General features: G+C 49.5%; 2 protein-coding genes across 2 annotated transcripts; both read right to left on the bottom strand.

Moving 5' to 3' along the window:
- Nucleotides 1–238: 238 nt before the first annotated feature.
- On the bottom strand, nt 239–1,934 carry lcbA (serine C-palmitoyltransferase subunit lcbA; the record flags this gene model as incomplete). The annotated part of the gene is made up of 4 exons (XM_035503352.1): nt 239–421; nt 482–973; nt 1,029–1,539; nt 1,606–1,934. 4 exons carry the CDS (start codon nt 1,932–1,934, stop codon nt 239–241), a joined length of 1,515 nt encoding a protein of 504 aa, XP_035359245.1.
- A 772-nt stretch (nt 1,935–2,706) lies between these two features.
- Nucleotides 2,707–8,529, bottom strand: AtWU_08245 (1,3-beta-glucan synthase; the record flags this gene model as incomplete). The annotated part of the gene is made up of 3 exons (XM_035503353.1): nt 2,707–2,992; nt 3,049–8,319; nt 8,396–8,529. 3 exons carry the CDS (start codon nt 8,527–8,529, stop codon nt 2,707–2,709), a joined length of 5,691 nt encoding a protein of 1,896 aa, XP_035359246.1.
- Between the last annotated feature and the right edge of the window lie 6,381 nt (nt 8,530–14,910).

The following is a 14,910-nucleotide window of genomic DNA, read 5'->3' on the forward strand; positions in this document are numbered from 1 at the left end:
GCTTCAACAACCTCATACCACGCCTCAAGAAACGCATCTAGGTCGCATCAATCCACGGTGTAATATGTTATACAAGAAATCGTGTAGGGTGGTGTTCTATATCACCAACAAAAAGGGCAACCGCACGAATGAAAGAAGAAGGGTACAAGAGGCGTGTCATTGGAGCATTAATGTTCATGGCCACTTTTCAGGATAGGCCGGGAATTGAAATACGAGAATGAAAGGAAAAGGGAATTATTTACTTCCTTTTGCTCAGAACTTTCGTAATCGCGTGGCGAATGGTCGTTCCTGCTTTTTCAATCTCCTTTCTCGTCAATCCGATTGTCACGCAAACCTTCAAGGCAGGAGGAACAATCTGCTTCGGTTCGAAGTTATCCTGGAGAGTCTTCAGGCGACTGATAAGAACACCGTTTGCGAGACACTGTATCCAAATCAGTCAGTTATCTTTCCGTATAAGCCAATTTTGCCAAGCAACACTCACCTCGTCAACAATATCTTGGAGCAAGAATTGCTGGTCGTCAAGGGACAGCTTCTTCGCAGCAACCACCTCAGGCTTGAGGACCAGAATCATCATGGGGTTCTCGGGGGAACTGGTGCAATAAACCCAATCACTGCGAGGGTCCAACTGGGCCCACATGGCCTTGGTATGCTCCCGCAGCTGCGTCACAGTCTCGGGGCTGTTCTGGAGAAGGTTGATCGTAGCACTAGCAGTGGTAGACAAAAGAGCGGGAAGTGCCGCGGAGAAAGTATAAGCAGCAGCCGAGATACGCTGATGATGGACGATCTCTTCCGAGCCAGCACAGAAGCCACCTCCTGCAATCAGTGGGCCGGCCAGCGAGCCCACAATCATATCAACTTCCGCCGCATCGACATTCTGGTGCTCAGTCACACCACGGCCAGTTCGCCCAAGAACACCAAAAGACCAAGTCTCATCGAGGATCAGACGGAATTTGTACTTGAGTTTGAGCTCGATCTGGAACCTAGTCAGCTAAATCCACAGGAGAACCATGATGAGGATAAGCACTCACAATCTTAGGCAAATTCACCATGTCGCCGTAAGATTCAAAAAGACCTTCGGTGATAATGAACCGCCTAGTAAGAGGCTTCCTAGCTTGTTCCTTGGTAACCTTTGCAAGGACTCTCTCCAAGTCTTCCATATCATTATGCTCATACCAGCGAACAATGCTGCGAGAGATCTGGATACCCTTGCGAATAGCGAAGCTAACACCCTTGTCCGCAACAATGATATCACCACGCTTTGAGAACGCAGGAATGACACTGGAGATTGTCGAAAAGGCTTGCGCATAAATGATGCAGGATGCAGTACCGAGATAAGAGGCAACATCAGCCTCCGTCTTCATATGAACATCCTGAGTACCATAGAAACCGCGGGGACCACAAGGACCGACACCGTAGTTTCGCAGAGTCTGGATGGCCTTCTCCTTGAGCGACTCGTTCGTGTTAAAGTTGTAGTAGTTATAGGAACCGAGATTGGCGACCGTCCGACCGTTGCTCAACTTAGACTTGGGTCCAACTGGGCTGCAAGTCACCAACAGTCAGCATACCATGCCCGACAGGAAACAAATGAGGAAAGACAATACATACCCAACAATGACCGTCCGCTTATCAACCTCCATCGCCTCCAGTGGAGTAGGCTTTCCCACCAACGGCTCCGGAGTCCACTCATCCACCAAATCATCAACCTCATCCTCCGAAAGTTGAACCACACCCGGTTTAGTCGAATACTTCGGAGCGAGAAGGTAGCGGACCGCAAACAAGAAGAGGAAGAGTTCTACAGCCGAGCGGATCGGGTCGTTCTGGTAACTAGACTTCACATAACGTAGAAAAATCGCTGAACCGGGTAGACGATGGAAGAGGTCGGCGAGTTCATGGAGGTACTCCGAAAGGAGACGCTGAGTCTCCTGGATATCCATGACGGGAGAAAATCCACTTAGCGCTCAGGGCGCAAGTACCCAGGTAGCAGATGAGCGGAGTCTGAAGTTGAAATGAAGGAAAGACCCTCTATAAATGATTCGACAGCATCAGCGACTGAATAATAAGTCAAGGCAGCGGCATTCCCGGAGGTTCGAAGCAACGCGGCAAGTCCAACTTCCGGGATGGGCGCGGCCCTAACACGTGACTTGGCGCTCCTTGCAGGTCAGCTCGTTTCACGAAGCGTATCAAGCACTGAGCATCAAGAGGACCCTGAACATGCAGGTATTCTCAAATTATAATATTTACAGAGTCAAGGAAACGTACTATACGTCTACGTAAGAGTGGTGTTGGACTGGAACAATTAGGATCTGAAAATCTCAAGACTCTTTGAATTCATAGTCAACAGGACTAGAGGCAAAGAAGCCCTCTAGATAAACACCAAGGAAATCAAAGGCAGCCGATGCAATGGGACGATACAAGAAAAGCTGGCAAGTCTAGTGACCATACATAAAGGACAGAACAACACCTTGACAATACAAAACAGTTGAAAGAGATTGAACCCATTAATGTTGGCAACTGAAGGAGCATACACGCAGTTTCGTCAAGGGAAAAAAAGGTGGAGACGAAAAAGAAAAATAAAAGGCAAAGGTATGAGACTCGGCAGCGACATCAAGACGCTGGTTACTTTATACAGCTCGTTTCCATGTTCCATTTCCGAAAAAGAAAGACAGGTAAAATGTATTGAAAAACAATTTAGGACAAAAACAACCTCTAAGCAGATGCAGACGCCGCGGACGGGGTCCAGGCGGAGTAACCGACAGGAAGACCGTTACCAGTGTAACTGGAGATGGTATCGTTGTTGTCGGTATCCAGGGGCTGCATAAGACTCATGATGTTGAGGTTCACGCTGATGCCTTCATCGCGGGCAACCAGAGGAGCAATGAGAAGAATGAGGAACAGAACCAGCATAGTGAAATACAGGATCGCAAAGCGGACAACTCTTCTCTTGCGGAGCTTAGACTGCTTCAAAGAGTAGATGGGAGGGCGGATTTGACGACTGTTTGAATGTTAGTATAGATGAAAACGTAGGAATGAAGTGGATTCTGAACGTACCTAGGCCTCAGCCAGAAAAGGATGACGGAGTGGAACTTGTCGACATAGGGGATGCAGAGGGCAGGAAGCATGATGAAGAGGATAAGATGGCCCAGGACGAAGTCACCAGAGAAGTATCCGAGCTCGGTAATCTTACAGAGGAATTCTCTGCCAGGCTGGGAAAGCGAGTGCCAACCCATGTTGTACCATTTTCCGGTCCACCAAGCGATGTTCGACTGGTCATGCTTGAACTCTCTTGTCAGGGCGAGGGAGATGATCAGCTTGTAGATGAAGCGCTGGATTGCAGCGGCAGCGATCATTCCCAGGACCATGCGAGGCCACGACCAGCTCTCGAGGAAGAACATGACTTCGAAGATGACAAGCAGAACGATGACCGCAATGGCGTGTGCAATGGCAGCGAGGACAGCACCGAACTTCTTGCAGCACATGCCGAAGATGGGACCCATACAGCAAGCCATACCGAAGAACATACCCGAGACACCCGCGTTGACACCAATGGGACCGAAAGCGACGATCGCAATACGAACCACGGCATTGGATGCGCGCGCGTTGTCGTTGGAGATACCAGTTCTCGAGTTGATGTACAGGTAAGGAACCAGAGTTACAGCAACTTGGACGAGAGGGGCAATGATTTCACTGAAGAAAATGTTCGTGAACTTGGCCCTGGGAACATCGCCGGATCCCTTCTCTGAAGGAACACCAAGAAGCTTGCGCTTGTAACCTGTGAGACGGGTACGAGACAGGCGGCAGAAGGCAATCCAGGAGGAAGCATGCGAGCGCGAGTTACCACGAGACAGCCATCTGATGTAATCGCGGTAGTCGATGAAGAAGTCATGCCAGGCAAACTGGTGGGGGTTGAAGAGGAAGGGCGAAATGCAGAGAGCAAGCAGAGAAACCCAGAACCAGATCAGGGCGGGCGTCCAGACAGTGGATGTCGCGAACAGAAGCATGAGCAGGGAACGAGCACCGGCATAGATGGACGGTCCGGCGAAACGAGAGTACAAGACACCGAATGGGATGCGAGCCGTAGCGAAACCACGCCCAGTACCAATGTAGCGAGCACCACCGAAGGACAAGTTCTGGTGGACAGCGTTGGCATAGATCTGGCAGACGAACACCTCGAACATGAAAGAGAAAGAACCAAAGTGCTTGGCCAAACGAGTAGCCATGCGCCAAAGACCTCTCTCAGTCAGTTCCTGGACAGCCAGGGGAACGAAGGAGATGAAGAACACAATGAAGATGGAGACGACACAGCGGTTCACCCAGCCGATAATGGGAGTGAGATCCGCACAGTAGGTGGGACGCAGAGGGTCAGTAATGGGCAGGTTGGAGTTGTAACGGCAGGTGATAGTCTCGTGCTTCAGGGCACCAAGGTTGATCAGGACAATCATGAACATCTGCACAGACAACATAATGAACATGTTGTTAAGATGGAAACCAGGGTGAGCATAGTAGAAGGACAGGAAACGGTCGAGAGGCAGCTGTGTTCCGAGGTAGTAGTACTCTCTGGACAGCATCTGCTCACCCATACCAGTACCAATCTTGGTTGTGAAGTTCAGAATGGAGCCGAAACCCAAATCACGACCCTTACCGCACTGGAAGTACTCGCAGTGCTTGATGCGTCCACCACGGCACAGTGCAGTCATACCAGCATAAATATCCTCGTTCAGGTGGAGACCCTTTTGAGCCTTGGAGATACCACCACGCGTAGTCATGAAGATACCGTTCAGGAAATCAGGGTGACCATAGTGCAGCTTTCCACCAATCTGCGCAAGAGTACGAGCAAACAGGGTACCGAACGTCTGTTCCTTACTGGCAGCAACGTCACCAAGAACACCAACATTCTCGGAGAAAATGTATTCACGAGCACCGAGAATGGCGACGGGGGTCTCAGCCTCGGAGGCAATACCAGGGGTGTAGGGCGAGACATTGTCAGTGGTAAGTTCTTCGAACTCAGCAAGAACACTACGGATCTTGAGACACTCCTCCAGGTAGTTATCCTGGTTAGCGTCAATGACCTGGATGTATTCACCGCGGTAGAAGATGATAGAGTGGTTCTGGTTATCGGACTTGCCATCACCGAGGATAGGGTTTCCGGAGAGCTGGATGCGGAACTTGGGCTTGCGCATTCCGTTGTCAAGGAGCTCGCAGTGTCCATCAATCAAAGCCGAGTACAAGCGGGGCTCCTCACCCTCGTTAGCTGGCGGCTCCTCGTCAAGGTAAGCGATCTGGAGATCAGGGTAGGCACGCAGAAGGAACTCGGTGTTTTCACGCTCTTCCTTGTTGAACTTGGCATAACGCTGCATGGAGACACAGATCTTGAACTTGCGACGAGCCATCCTCTCAAGTTCACGTTCGAGCTTCTCGGAGTTACCACCAAACATCTGGACAACCTCGGGGTTCTCAACGCGGTAAAGCAGCTTGATAGCCCTGCTGTAGTTCATGAAACCGGAAATGGTTCTGTACAGGGTCTGAGAGCGAAGGGAGGACCAGATACGGGTACGGAGCGTGTATTCGGGAGCAGCAGACTTGAAACCGATGCAGTAGAAGGGAAGGTCATCGATCTTGCTCTTCTGCGCATCCTTCTCGTTCTTCTCAGGTTCGCCGTTGAATTGCGAGGTCTCATCAGCCAGAATCTTGGTGTCCTTGACGAAGCAGTCCCACTCGTGGGGATGAAGCTGTTTCAGGTATTCCAGCAGAGTAACACGAGAGTACGGCTCATCCTCACGGATAATTTCACGCAGCGACAGCAGAATCTTCTCGCCGTAGTGGGGGATAAGGACGGTGAAAGTGGGCATGTTGTCAACCGGGAGAGGCTCAGGCATGGGAGTGGCGACAGATTGGGCAAAGAAGGAGATACGACGCTCAGCCTCACTACCTGCGGGGAAGAACTCAGTCTTGAAGGACTGATCTTCCTGGGAAACGAAGAAGGTAGGAGCCCGCAGCGTACGCTTGCCCTCTTGTTCGGAGGGAACCTGGTGGTAAAGCAACTTCTGGACGTGATCAATCGCCAGCAAATGCTCACGGTACATGGAGATGATGATGGCGTTCCAAACTTGGGAGATGAGCACCTTAGGCTTGTACTTGATCTCCATGTCGGTCGTAGCCAACACCTTGGAGTAGATACGCTTCGGTAGGCGAGAGAAGATATTTCTCCAGGGCGACCAGATGGAGACACCGAGGTAGAAGGACCGCGCCACCGAGAAGATGGTGTTACAAATGACGTACCACAAGTAACTATCCAGGAAGAAGAGAGTCAAATCCATGAACATCATCAGACCGAGAAGAATCTGAGGCTGAGCGTGGCAAAGCACGTTGGGGATGTAGGTCACACCAGCACACTGATGGATACGCATCGGGGACAAGATGCGCATGGGATCCTTCAATGACAGGGTCAGGAAGAAGTAGGACTCGACCAGCTTCGCACCGAAAACACAGATCCACAGACCATAGGACATCCACATGTCATTGCCATTCAAGCGTGGGTAGCTCGCTGTGAATGTTTGACTGGCCACATATTGACGGCCGTGCTTCTTCAGGTAACTGCCAAACAGACCTCCAAGAGGCATGACAGAGAAGAAGAAGAACGTGGCCAGGGCAATGAAGAAGTGGACGATACCAATGATCAGGCAAATTGTCTCACTGAGAACGTTGTTGAAGCCGAAGACCACAACACCAGGAGCAAGATTGACAATGAAGACGGCAATGAGGAACATCAGACGCTTGCTGAGATGCTGAGCACCTGCCCACCGGCGAGGCACATACATCCACTCACAGAGCGTTGCGCAGATCTGAATGAAACCAACCAGGGCACCACCAAAACCGACAGCAGACCAATACTTTGAACCAGCGGGCTTATTGTCCAGCTGCTGCTGGTAGTTCTTGGTGTACAGGGTGGGAGCGTTGTAAGCAGTGAAGAACCAGAAAGCACCCAGGTGAATTACCCAGATACGGTTGAAGTTGGTGATCATGTGGAACCAAGACCGAGTCTCTCTGTACGTCTTGAAGAATGCTTTTTTCCAGTCGACGTCCTTCAACTTGGTCCATCTTTCAGCCGGGGGAACATCGACCAGACGAGTCTTATCCTCAAATGAGATGCGCTCGATACCCTCGGGGTACCAGAAAAGCTGATTCATATCATCGTATCCGATGATCTTTTCGTGATCACGCTCGCGGCGGACATACTTGCCATCCGAGATTTCATAACCCTGGTCACGGCAGAACTGGTAGAGGGGGGTGATGATCTCATTCAGGTAAGTGAATTCCTCCACCGGCTCGACCCGGCTCTGGCACTCGGGGGAGCTGTAGTAATCGTCGGCACACTTGAAGATGAAGCAAATGCACTCAGGCATGTAGCGGACCTGGTTAGCTTCACCCCAGCACAGCATGTACAGAGCCAGCTGGCGCACACGATCATGCGGGGACATGCGGTTCATGCGTGTCTTCCACCTGTAAACAGCAGCTTCCAGGCTATTGTCACCTTCCATGGCCTCGAGATTCTCCTCGACGTTTTCAGGATTCTGCTGTGCTGCGGCCTTGGCCGCTTTGCGAGCCTTCCTGGTCTTCCGGTCTGCTTTGCCCAACTTCATGTTGGCGAATCCCACGGCATCGTCCAAATCCAGGTGGGCAGCGAAATACCAACGGCGGTAGTTGGCATTGTCACCACCAATGTAGTCTGCGTGCAGAGACAGAAGGGCTTGGTTGGGCGTCATTCTGGAGGCACGGGAGTCCAGCTGTGTCATCAGGTGGTCGTACATGTTGCGCATGCTGTCCCTCTGGAAACCGAATTTGTTGACCAGGTCAATGAAGATATCTTCGATCTCCTCTTTGGAGACGGGAACCTGGCCATCTGATGCCCAGGCTGGGTATGGCTCCCGAGAACGCGGTCCACCAGGAAGGGCGTTTCCGTAGTCCATGCCGTATACGGGTGTCGAGGCGCCAGATGATCGGTTGGCGCCATACGAGACCTGCGAAGATGGCGGCCGGTATCCGTTGTATCCACGACCAGCATACTGGCTGTCGGCATAACTGTTGTAACGTTCGTCTCCACGGCCATAGTAATCCATATCCGCAGCTCGAGCAGTTTCCGACCTCATGGTGAAATCGCTAAAGGTCTCCGAATCCTCCTCAGAATCTCCACGGCGTCTTCCACGGGGTGCACCATTTCCTTGGTCATAGTACTGGTCACCGTAGTAGTCATCCTGGTGACCAGCATCGTAGTAACCACCCTCTTGGCCATATGCCTGACCTCCTTCTGCGTTGTAGTAGTTGCTGTTCGAGGGACAAACAATGGTCAATCAACTGAACATTCTGGGTACCGATTGTTGCATATAATGGGGAGACATACCCTCTATCATAATAGCTGTCACCATAATCGTTAGGATCGTAATAAGCCTGGCCATGTTCGTCCTGGTAGTACGCATCGCCATGCTCCTGATGGCCGTAGCCATCTTCGTAATGCCCTGCTGGATAGCCTGACATGTTGGATAGCCACAATCACCGAGCCGTGTAATAGCTTCTTCTAAAGCATGAGTATCAATAAGGCCTTATCTGGGGGGGTGGAGGATGGCGGTTCGTATCAAGATCCTGCAACTTACATCAACAGTGGCCCATTAAAAATTACTCTGATCCAATTTTCAGTGATAGAAGCATAAACAGATAACACTTCTTGGGCAATGGGATATGTATGTTCAGAACGCGTCGAAGATTGACTTTTGATGTTGTCGCAGCGTTCTTTTTCCTCTGAAGGCACCAGTGCCGGAGTGTGTTTCAAGGGTGTGTAAAACTAAACAACAATCTCAACTCGAAACGATCGTCTGCTTGTTTTTCTGTTGCTCGTATGTCGACTTCCAGGGCGGGGCCGGATGGTCGTCGCTGGAGGGACGTTTGATAAACGAATGGAAGGGTGAAGCGAAGTAAAGAACAAAACACGACTAGGGGGAGGGTCAAAAGCAAAAGCCTCCCGATTGCCGCTGGCTGAACCTGTCTCAGCCAAGAAAGGCCTCCCTCTTCTTTCCTCAAACGAAAGCAAGAAAGAAGGAAGGGAGGGAGGGAGAGGTCGCTAGTGTTGCAAAAGATGAGTCGGGGGGAAACGAAGTGTCGACGAAAAAAAGAGCGAACAGGAACCGAAAGGAAAATGAGGTCGAAGATCAAAAGAACGAAAGAAGGAAGGAAGGAACTAAGAGACGGACGGGGAGGGAGGAGGAGGCTTGAGTTGGACGGTAAGTGGTGAAAAGGGAATTGATTGACCACCCAAGCAGGGAAGATAGGACTGGCGCTACTCCCTAGTAGGACCTGGGAAGAAGGGGAGAGGGGGGGCGGCGCTGGTGGTTATTTTGGGATCTGGATCTGCTAATTTACTTGCGCGCCCAGTCCTGTACCTGTATGCGATACTGGATTATTCCTAAAAAGGTCCGGATGGTGTAAATATGGTAAGCAGACGGGTGCCCCTGCAGCCTATCACATCCCGATTCACCCTCCCCATTCATCCCACCTGCACCGGGCGGGGATTACCATCGGTATTACCGCACGCAGTACCAAAACGCGCGTATTGTTACCCACTTTTTTCGCCGTCCAACTAACTCTTGTCCACAACAACCACCACAAGCCCCCCCCGACGCCTCAGCCCTCACCATTTCTGGCCTGGAGATTCTTTGACTGTCGGTCGAATGAAGTGCGGATTACTTGGCAGGGTCCTCGGTGATTGGCTTACTGCCGCCTGAGGTGGCTCATGCTGCCTACCAAACTGACCTACCAGATGTCTTGTCAAGGATTCGAGGTGCCTCAGATACCATGGATAATGGGCCACACAAGCTGGAGTCGTTATTTACTTTTTAGTAACGTGGAAAATCTACGTATCTACCCCCCCCTCTGTTTTCAGTTATCCCCTTACCCTTTTTTTTTTCTTTCCTTTTTTTTTGGCAATGACTCCATCTTCCAATATATGATATCAATCAAGATAGTCAATGGTGTAATTATTACCCACCCTTAGGGGGGCGAACATCCCTTCCTCTTTCTCAATTCTGGAAACAGTGACAGCTCGAGGCTCTAGGTAGGAGAAGGTTAAGCGGCACAACAGGATGGCCAGACTGCGTTGGTGCCGGAATCCATGGGAATCAAGACGGCCCCTGAAGCCCCGACCCACCGCCAGGTAATGCAGATGGCGCAATGAAACTGTATCCATACGGTATGGTGTCTTTTGGCGTATCATCGTGACAGCAATTTACCATAGTTGTGTTTATGTTGCTTCGGAACGGCATGCAGGGATAATTCTCCTCATTCTTGAAGCCTGAAGACTGTCTCTCAACAACCGCCGCAGATATGGTCGTGGCCAGGGTAAAAATGCGTCGCTATGCAGTCTATGGTTGTTACAATCTTGATCTTGTTTATTTATGTTCATGGAGTACTGTGAGCCCCTCAAGGAGGAGGGGATGTTTGGTTCAACTGCTTTTTTCGGGCACTGCTTCGTTCCTGATCCAAGACCTGCACCCACGGTTGCCCTGTTGTATCTGGTGTGTCAGCATAATCACCTCGTCGGCGTAACGAGGTATCTCAGTAAACTACCCCATATTCAATGCCAATGTAAGCATTACTTGCGGGAGGGAACGGACTATAGAACTACCATACAGAGCTTTTACATCCGTCAGGCGACATCCACTCAGCGGAGGTATTATCGGATGCTCAGGAACTCCGTACATACATCCACGCTGCGGTTTCATTCTCAATCGAGCGTGAAGAGTTTGCACGACTTTATTCCATTTGCATCTATTATTTGCCGCTTGAATTTGCTACCCATTGACAGTACGTAACCTGGTAGTTCGAAAACAAACAAGTAGCGTCAGTCGATTTGCCACGGTGGGAAGCTATATTCACTGCGAGCCACTTAAGAAGCTACTCCGAACCATAACCGCTGATTAAGGTAGGTAGGTAGGTAACATTTCCATTTTTACTTTTTTTCCAATTATATCTTTCCCCCCTTGCCACCAATAGTTCATACTCGGCGGCTATCTCACATTGACGGGTAATCGGCCCTACAAAGTAGTACTAGAGGACGGGGTCCTCCGTCCAACTATCAAATCAAGTGTGCTATTCTTGTGGTTGACCCCGATGAACCCGCCTCGCGACGGTGGATGCAAACGGGTACTACTTACACAGAGAGGGTAGATCAAACTTTATATAGAGTGGAAGAAATAAGACGCATGACATGGTGGCTTTATCGAAGGTGGCAATACGATCTCTTGGGTTACTCAAACTGGGTGGATGTTCATTCAAGGTTAATGGGATGCAACTCCAATAGCAGAGGACTTGCAGGAATGCAGAGTATGGGGTTATGCAGTGGATTGTTTTCCATTCCTGAGGACAATAAACAACAATAGGAAGAGAAGCCATGCCATACTTGTTGTCCCAGCCACAAAAAACCATTTCATCCATTACGGAGTAGTATTAAACTATGCCGGGTGGTTCCGCTCGTTGATTTGGTTCATGAGGACAGGACAGGTCCTGAGAGGACAAGGTAAATTCCTAGTTGACCTGGCCCTTGGGGATTTGGGTGCCTTGAGTCATGGATCCCAATATTAATGTAGATTTGATTTTATCCACCTGACGAAGATAGACCCTGATGCCTTCTTTTGCTTGCTTCTGCTTGTCTGATCGATGAAATCCCGTCAGCAGCAAATTTGTGGTACTGTTAATTCACAAGACCCGTATGAACAAACACATGGGTAGAATTGAAAGTTACCTTACACGGAATACCTGTCAGCCACTTTACCTGCATGATAAACTGCGTAACGCAACTCAGCAAACCATGCGTTGACACCACATAAGCAAGTGACCCGTTTTTTCCCAGATAATAATGTAAGCATCAAACCACTAAGATTGAAGTGTTCGAGGCAAGCGAACCCCCCACCTACACATTAGACCCAACTTTGAGCCTTGGTAGACTTGGGTGGTTTCTTGCTTTTCTTTCGGTGCCTTCTTTGCTTCCTTGAAGGACTTCCGACAATATCTTGTTTCTGATTGGCAAGCTAAGGTTATCTTTGGGCCTTCCCGGATATCGTAAGAGATAATCAGGCTAGATGATCGACAAGACAATGTGGTCTGCCTTCTTCCCAGCCTTTTCTTCTCACTACACTGCGGGAAGGCTGGGAGAGCATAGCGGTGGGTACACACTAAGTGCTTAGCAGCCGACTACTGTATCTGCTTCATCTTAGACATTTTTCTTTCGCTTGTCGCCGGGAAAGCTGTGCTCCGGGCGGTGTTAAGAGGGGAAAGGTTCTAGAAGGATAGACTGGTCCTCTTGTGCGGGAATGAATGCTGAACGTGAAGCTTGTGCATCCACCGAATTATCTAGTATCTACGGGTGTACGCAACATGTTGATACTTGAACGATAGAGTCGGCTCCCAATTTAGATTCGGGCGAACATCACCCCAGAAAGGCAACTTTTTCTTCTTAAGACTTTTTCCGCCATAATGCAGGTCAAAAGCATGCACTTCTGAAAATTGTTTCCGAAATCTGTCGGTGACATGAATAAACACCTGCACCGAGATCGAAGGGCAACCAAGCAACCCTCGGAGCCATGGTTCCGGCTACTGCTGCACCACCGGTTGAGGTTCTCACAATATGTGTGTCTCATTTATTCTGCTAAGGTGTTCCCTGGTTCCCTTCTCATGTGGATATATTGTCTACGTTTATAGATTATAGATTGACTTTTTTGGTATTTCTATAACAAATTGATCCTCTACTATGGTCAGTACTTTTGACACAGATTGAAAATAGTTTCCGGACATGCTATGCCGGTGAACCATAGACCAGCTCCCCTATATATAAATAAATCTCTGCCCTTGCAGGTAGGATTCAGGAACACGGTCTTTCTCCGAACCCCTCGAGTCTACTTCTATTCTAAGTAGTAAATGCAACGCCAGAGTACAATGGAAGAATAATCGAATGTGGTCGACAAACTTGTGGGTATCCCAATTGACGAGTATCAAAGCACCACCATCATGCAAACGAGTGAGCCTGACATCTCCATAAGACCATAGCGTGCTCTCAGGCACAGCCATGCGATTGGCATTCAACGGATATTACTTGCTTATGCTGCATATTTTAATTGACTTTTTGAGCCATGCAATGATGGAGGTTGGTGAACCGCCAGGATCCCAGCCGTTCAATCTCATTGCAGCCAACAAATGCAACGATTGATCCATCTATCCATCCATCTTACTCCTCTGTAATAATTTACTACTGTGCTTACTGTGGAGTAGTTAACTTACTTACTGTGTAGGATCAGGACACCTTTCCAATACAGGTTTCATAAAATGGAGATAACCCAGAACCAATCCCTAAACAGCAATTCAGTGGGACTGGGACATGCGCGACCGGGGAACCGTCCAATCGGACCCGTCCGCCCGACAAAAGGGCCAACGGGTGGCGATTTCTTAACGCCGGACAACTCTCAACTGGCTGAAAGGGCCCGGACTGGTCCAAAAAAAACGACGACGTGGAACTCTTGTCTGGGAAGAGAAAAAAAGGGGGTGTGTGGTTTCAGGTTCCATTTGGCCCGACCTAGAACACTTCCCGGCACCACCAGGGCACCATTATTATCATCCTCCATTGATCGTGCCAATCAGCATGTTGATTTGGATTCCCCTTTCGTTCTTACAAACTAAACACATCTTGGTTTTGTAACTTGGTATCTTTTGTTTCGATTTACTTTACACCGCTTGGTTTTTGTTAGCCGATGGGGTATTAACTAACTATCAAGTACGTAGTTATAGGGTTGGGTTATTATTATCTTCTGCCTCGTTAATTATTAATGATCGCTAATGGACTCCTTATCCGCCTCGCTACTCCGTACTAAGATAGATACTTACTAGATACTATCTATATCAATCAATCAATAATTTTGGCTGAACAGGGGGAGTCTCGACTGTCGCGGAACCGAGTAGATACTCGGTACCTCATGAATAATCAGGGTTGACTCTGCCGACGGAAAAAGAAGCGATCATCACCATGCACAGCACGGTCGGTCATCTGCATAACTAACCACTGTGCTAATGTAGAGGGAGAGGCAGAGAGAGGAGGTTAGCCATCGTCATCCCATCTGTCCCGTGCTGTCCTGCCACCGACGGTCTCAGTAGGTACAGATGTTAGCAGCCTAGCATCGCCACACCGATATACCACGCTAACCATGTACATCTGCAACTCGATTACTTGAAACTCAGGATCGGCATGTGTCGAAGCAACATCGGGATCCAGAAGCACGGCAAGTCAAAAAGTTTGTTTGGCTGGGAGTGGGGTGATTAGCAACCTTGCTTGCGCACAGTTGTTCTGTCTGTCTGTCTGATCTGCACGGATGAGATGCTTCTCTCCGCATTCGGTTGTTCGAGTTATCAAGATGCAGTACTGTGTAGCTACGCGCAACTACCTCCGCAGTTATGGAGTATATGTGGCTCTTGTGGGTGGGATGATATGCATCTGCGTTTGGTTGGTTCGGTTGCGTTGCACGATGGAGGCAACGGTATCCCCAAAGCTTGATTTCATGTATTCTGTAGGCAGTGATCGAGTTCTGCGCTGTACTGTGCGATGCTGCTGTGGGCGACTTTCTGCTTGGTGTCTTAGACCTCATGGATGTAGTGTGACGTGAGTTCTGGTGGATGTGGGTGGATTGTCTCAGTCCGTCTGTTTTGGTTTGTTCGATAACTCTCGTGTGCCATATGATGTAGCTGTGCTTGGGCTGGCTGGGTTATACCAGTGTGTGTAATGGCCTATGTCGCCACACGGTAGTCGTATAGTGTATATGCCTAAGGGCCTGGTATGCCCTTTGGTTGATTGTGTTGTCCTCTGATCATCAATGCTGTGTGGCT

Source organism: Aspergillus tubingensis, assembly GCF_013340325.1.
Source record: "Aspergillus tubingensis WU-2223L DNA, scaffold_9, whole genome shotgun sequence".
NCBI classification, from domain to species: Eukaryota; Fungi; Ascomycota; class Eurotiomycetes; order Eurotiales; family Aspergillaceae; genus Aspergillus; species Aspergillus tubingensis.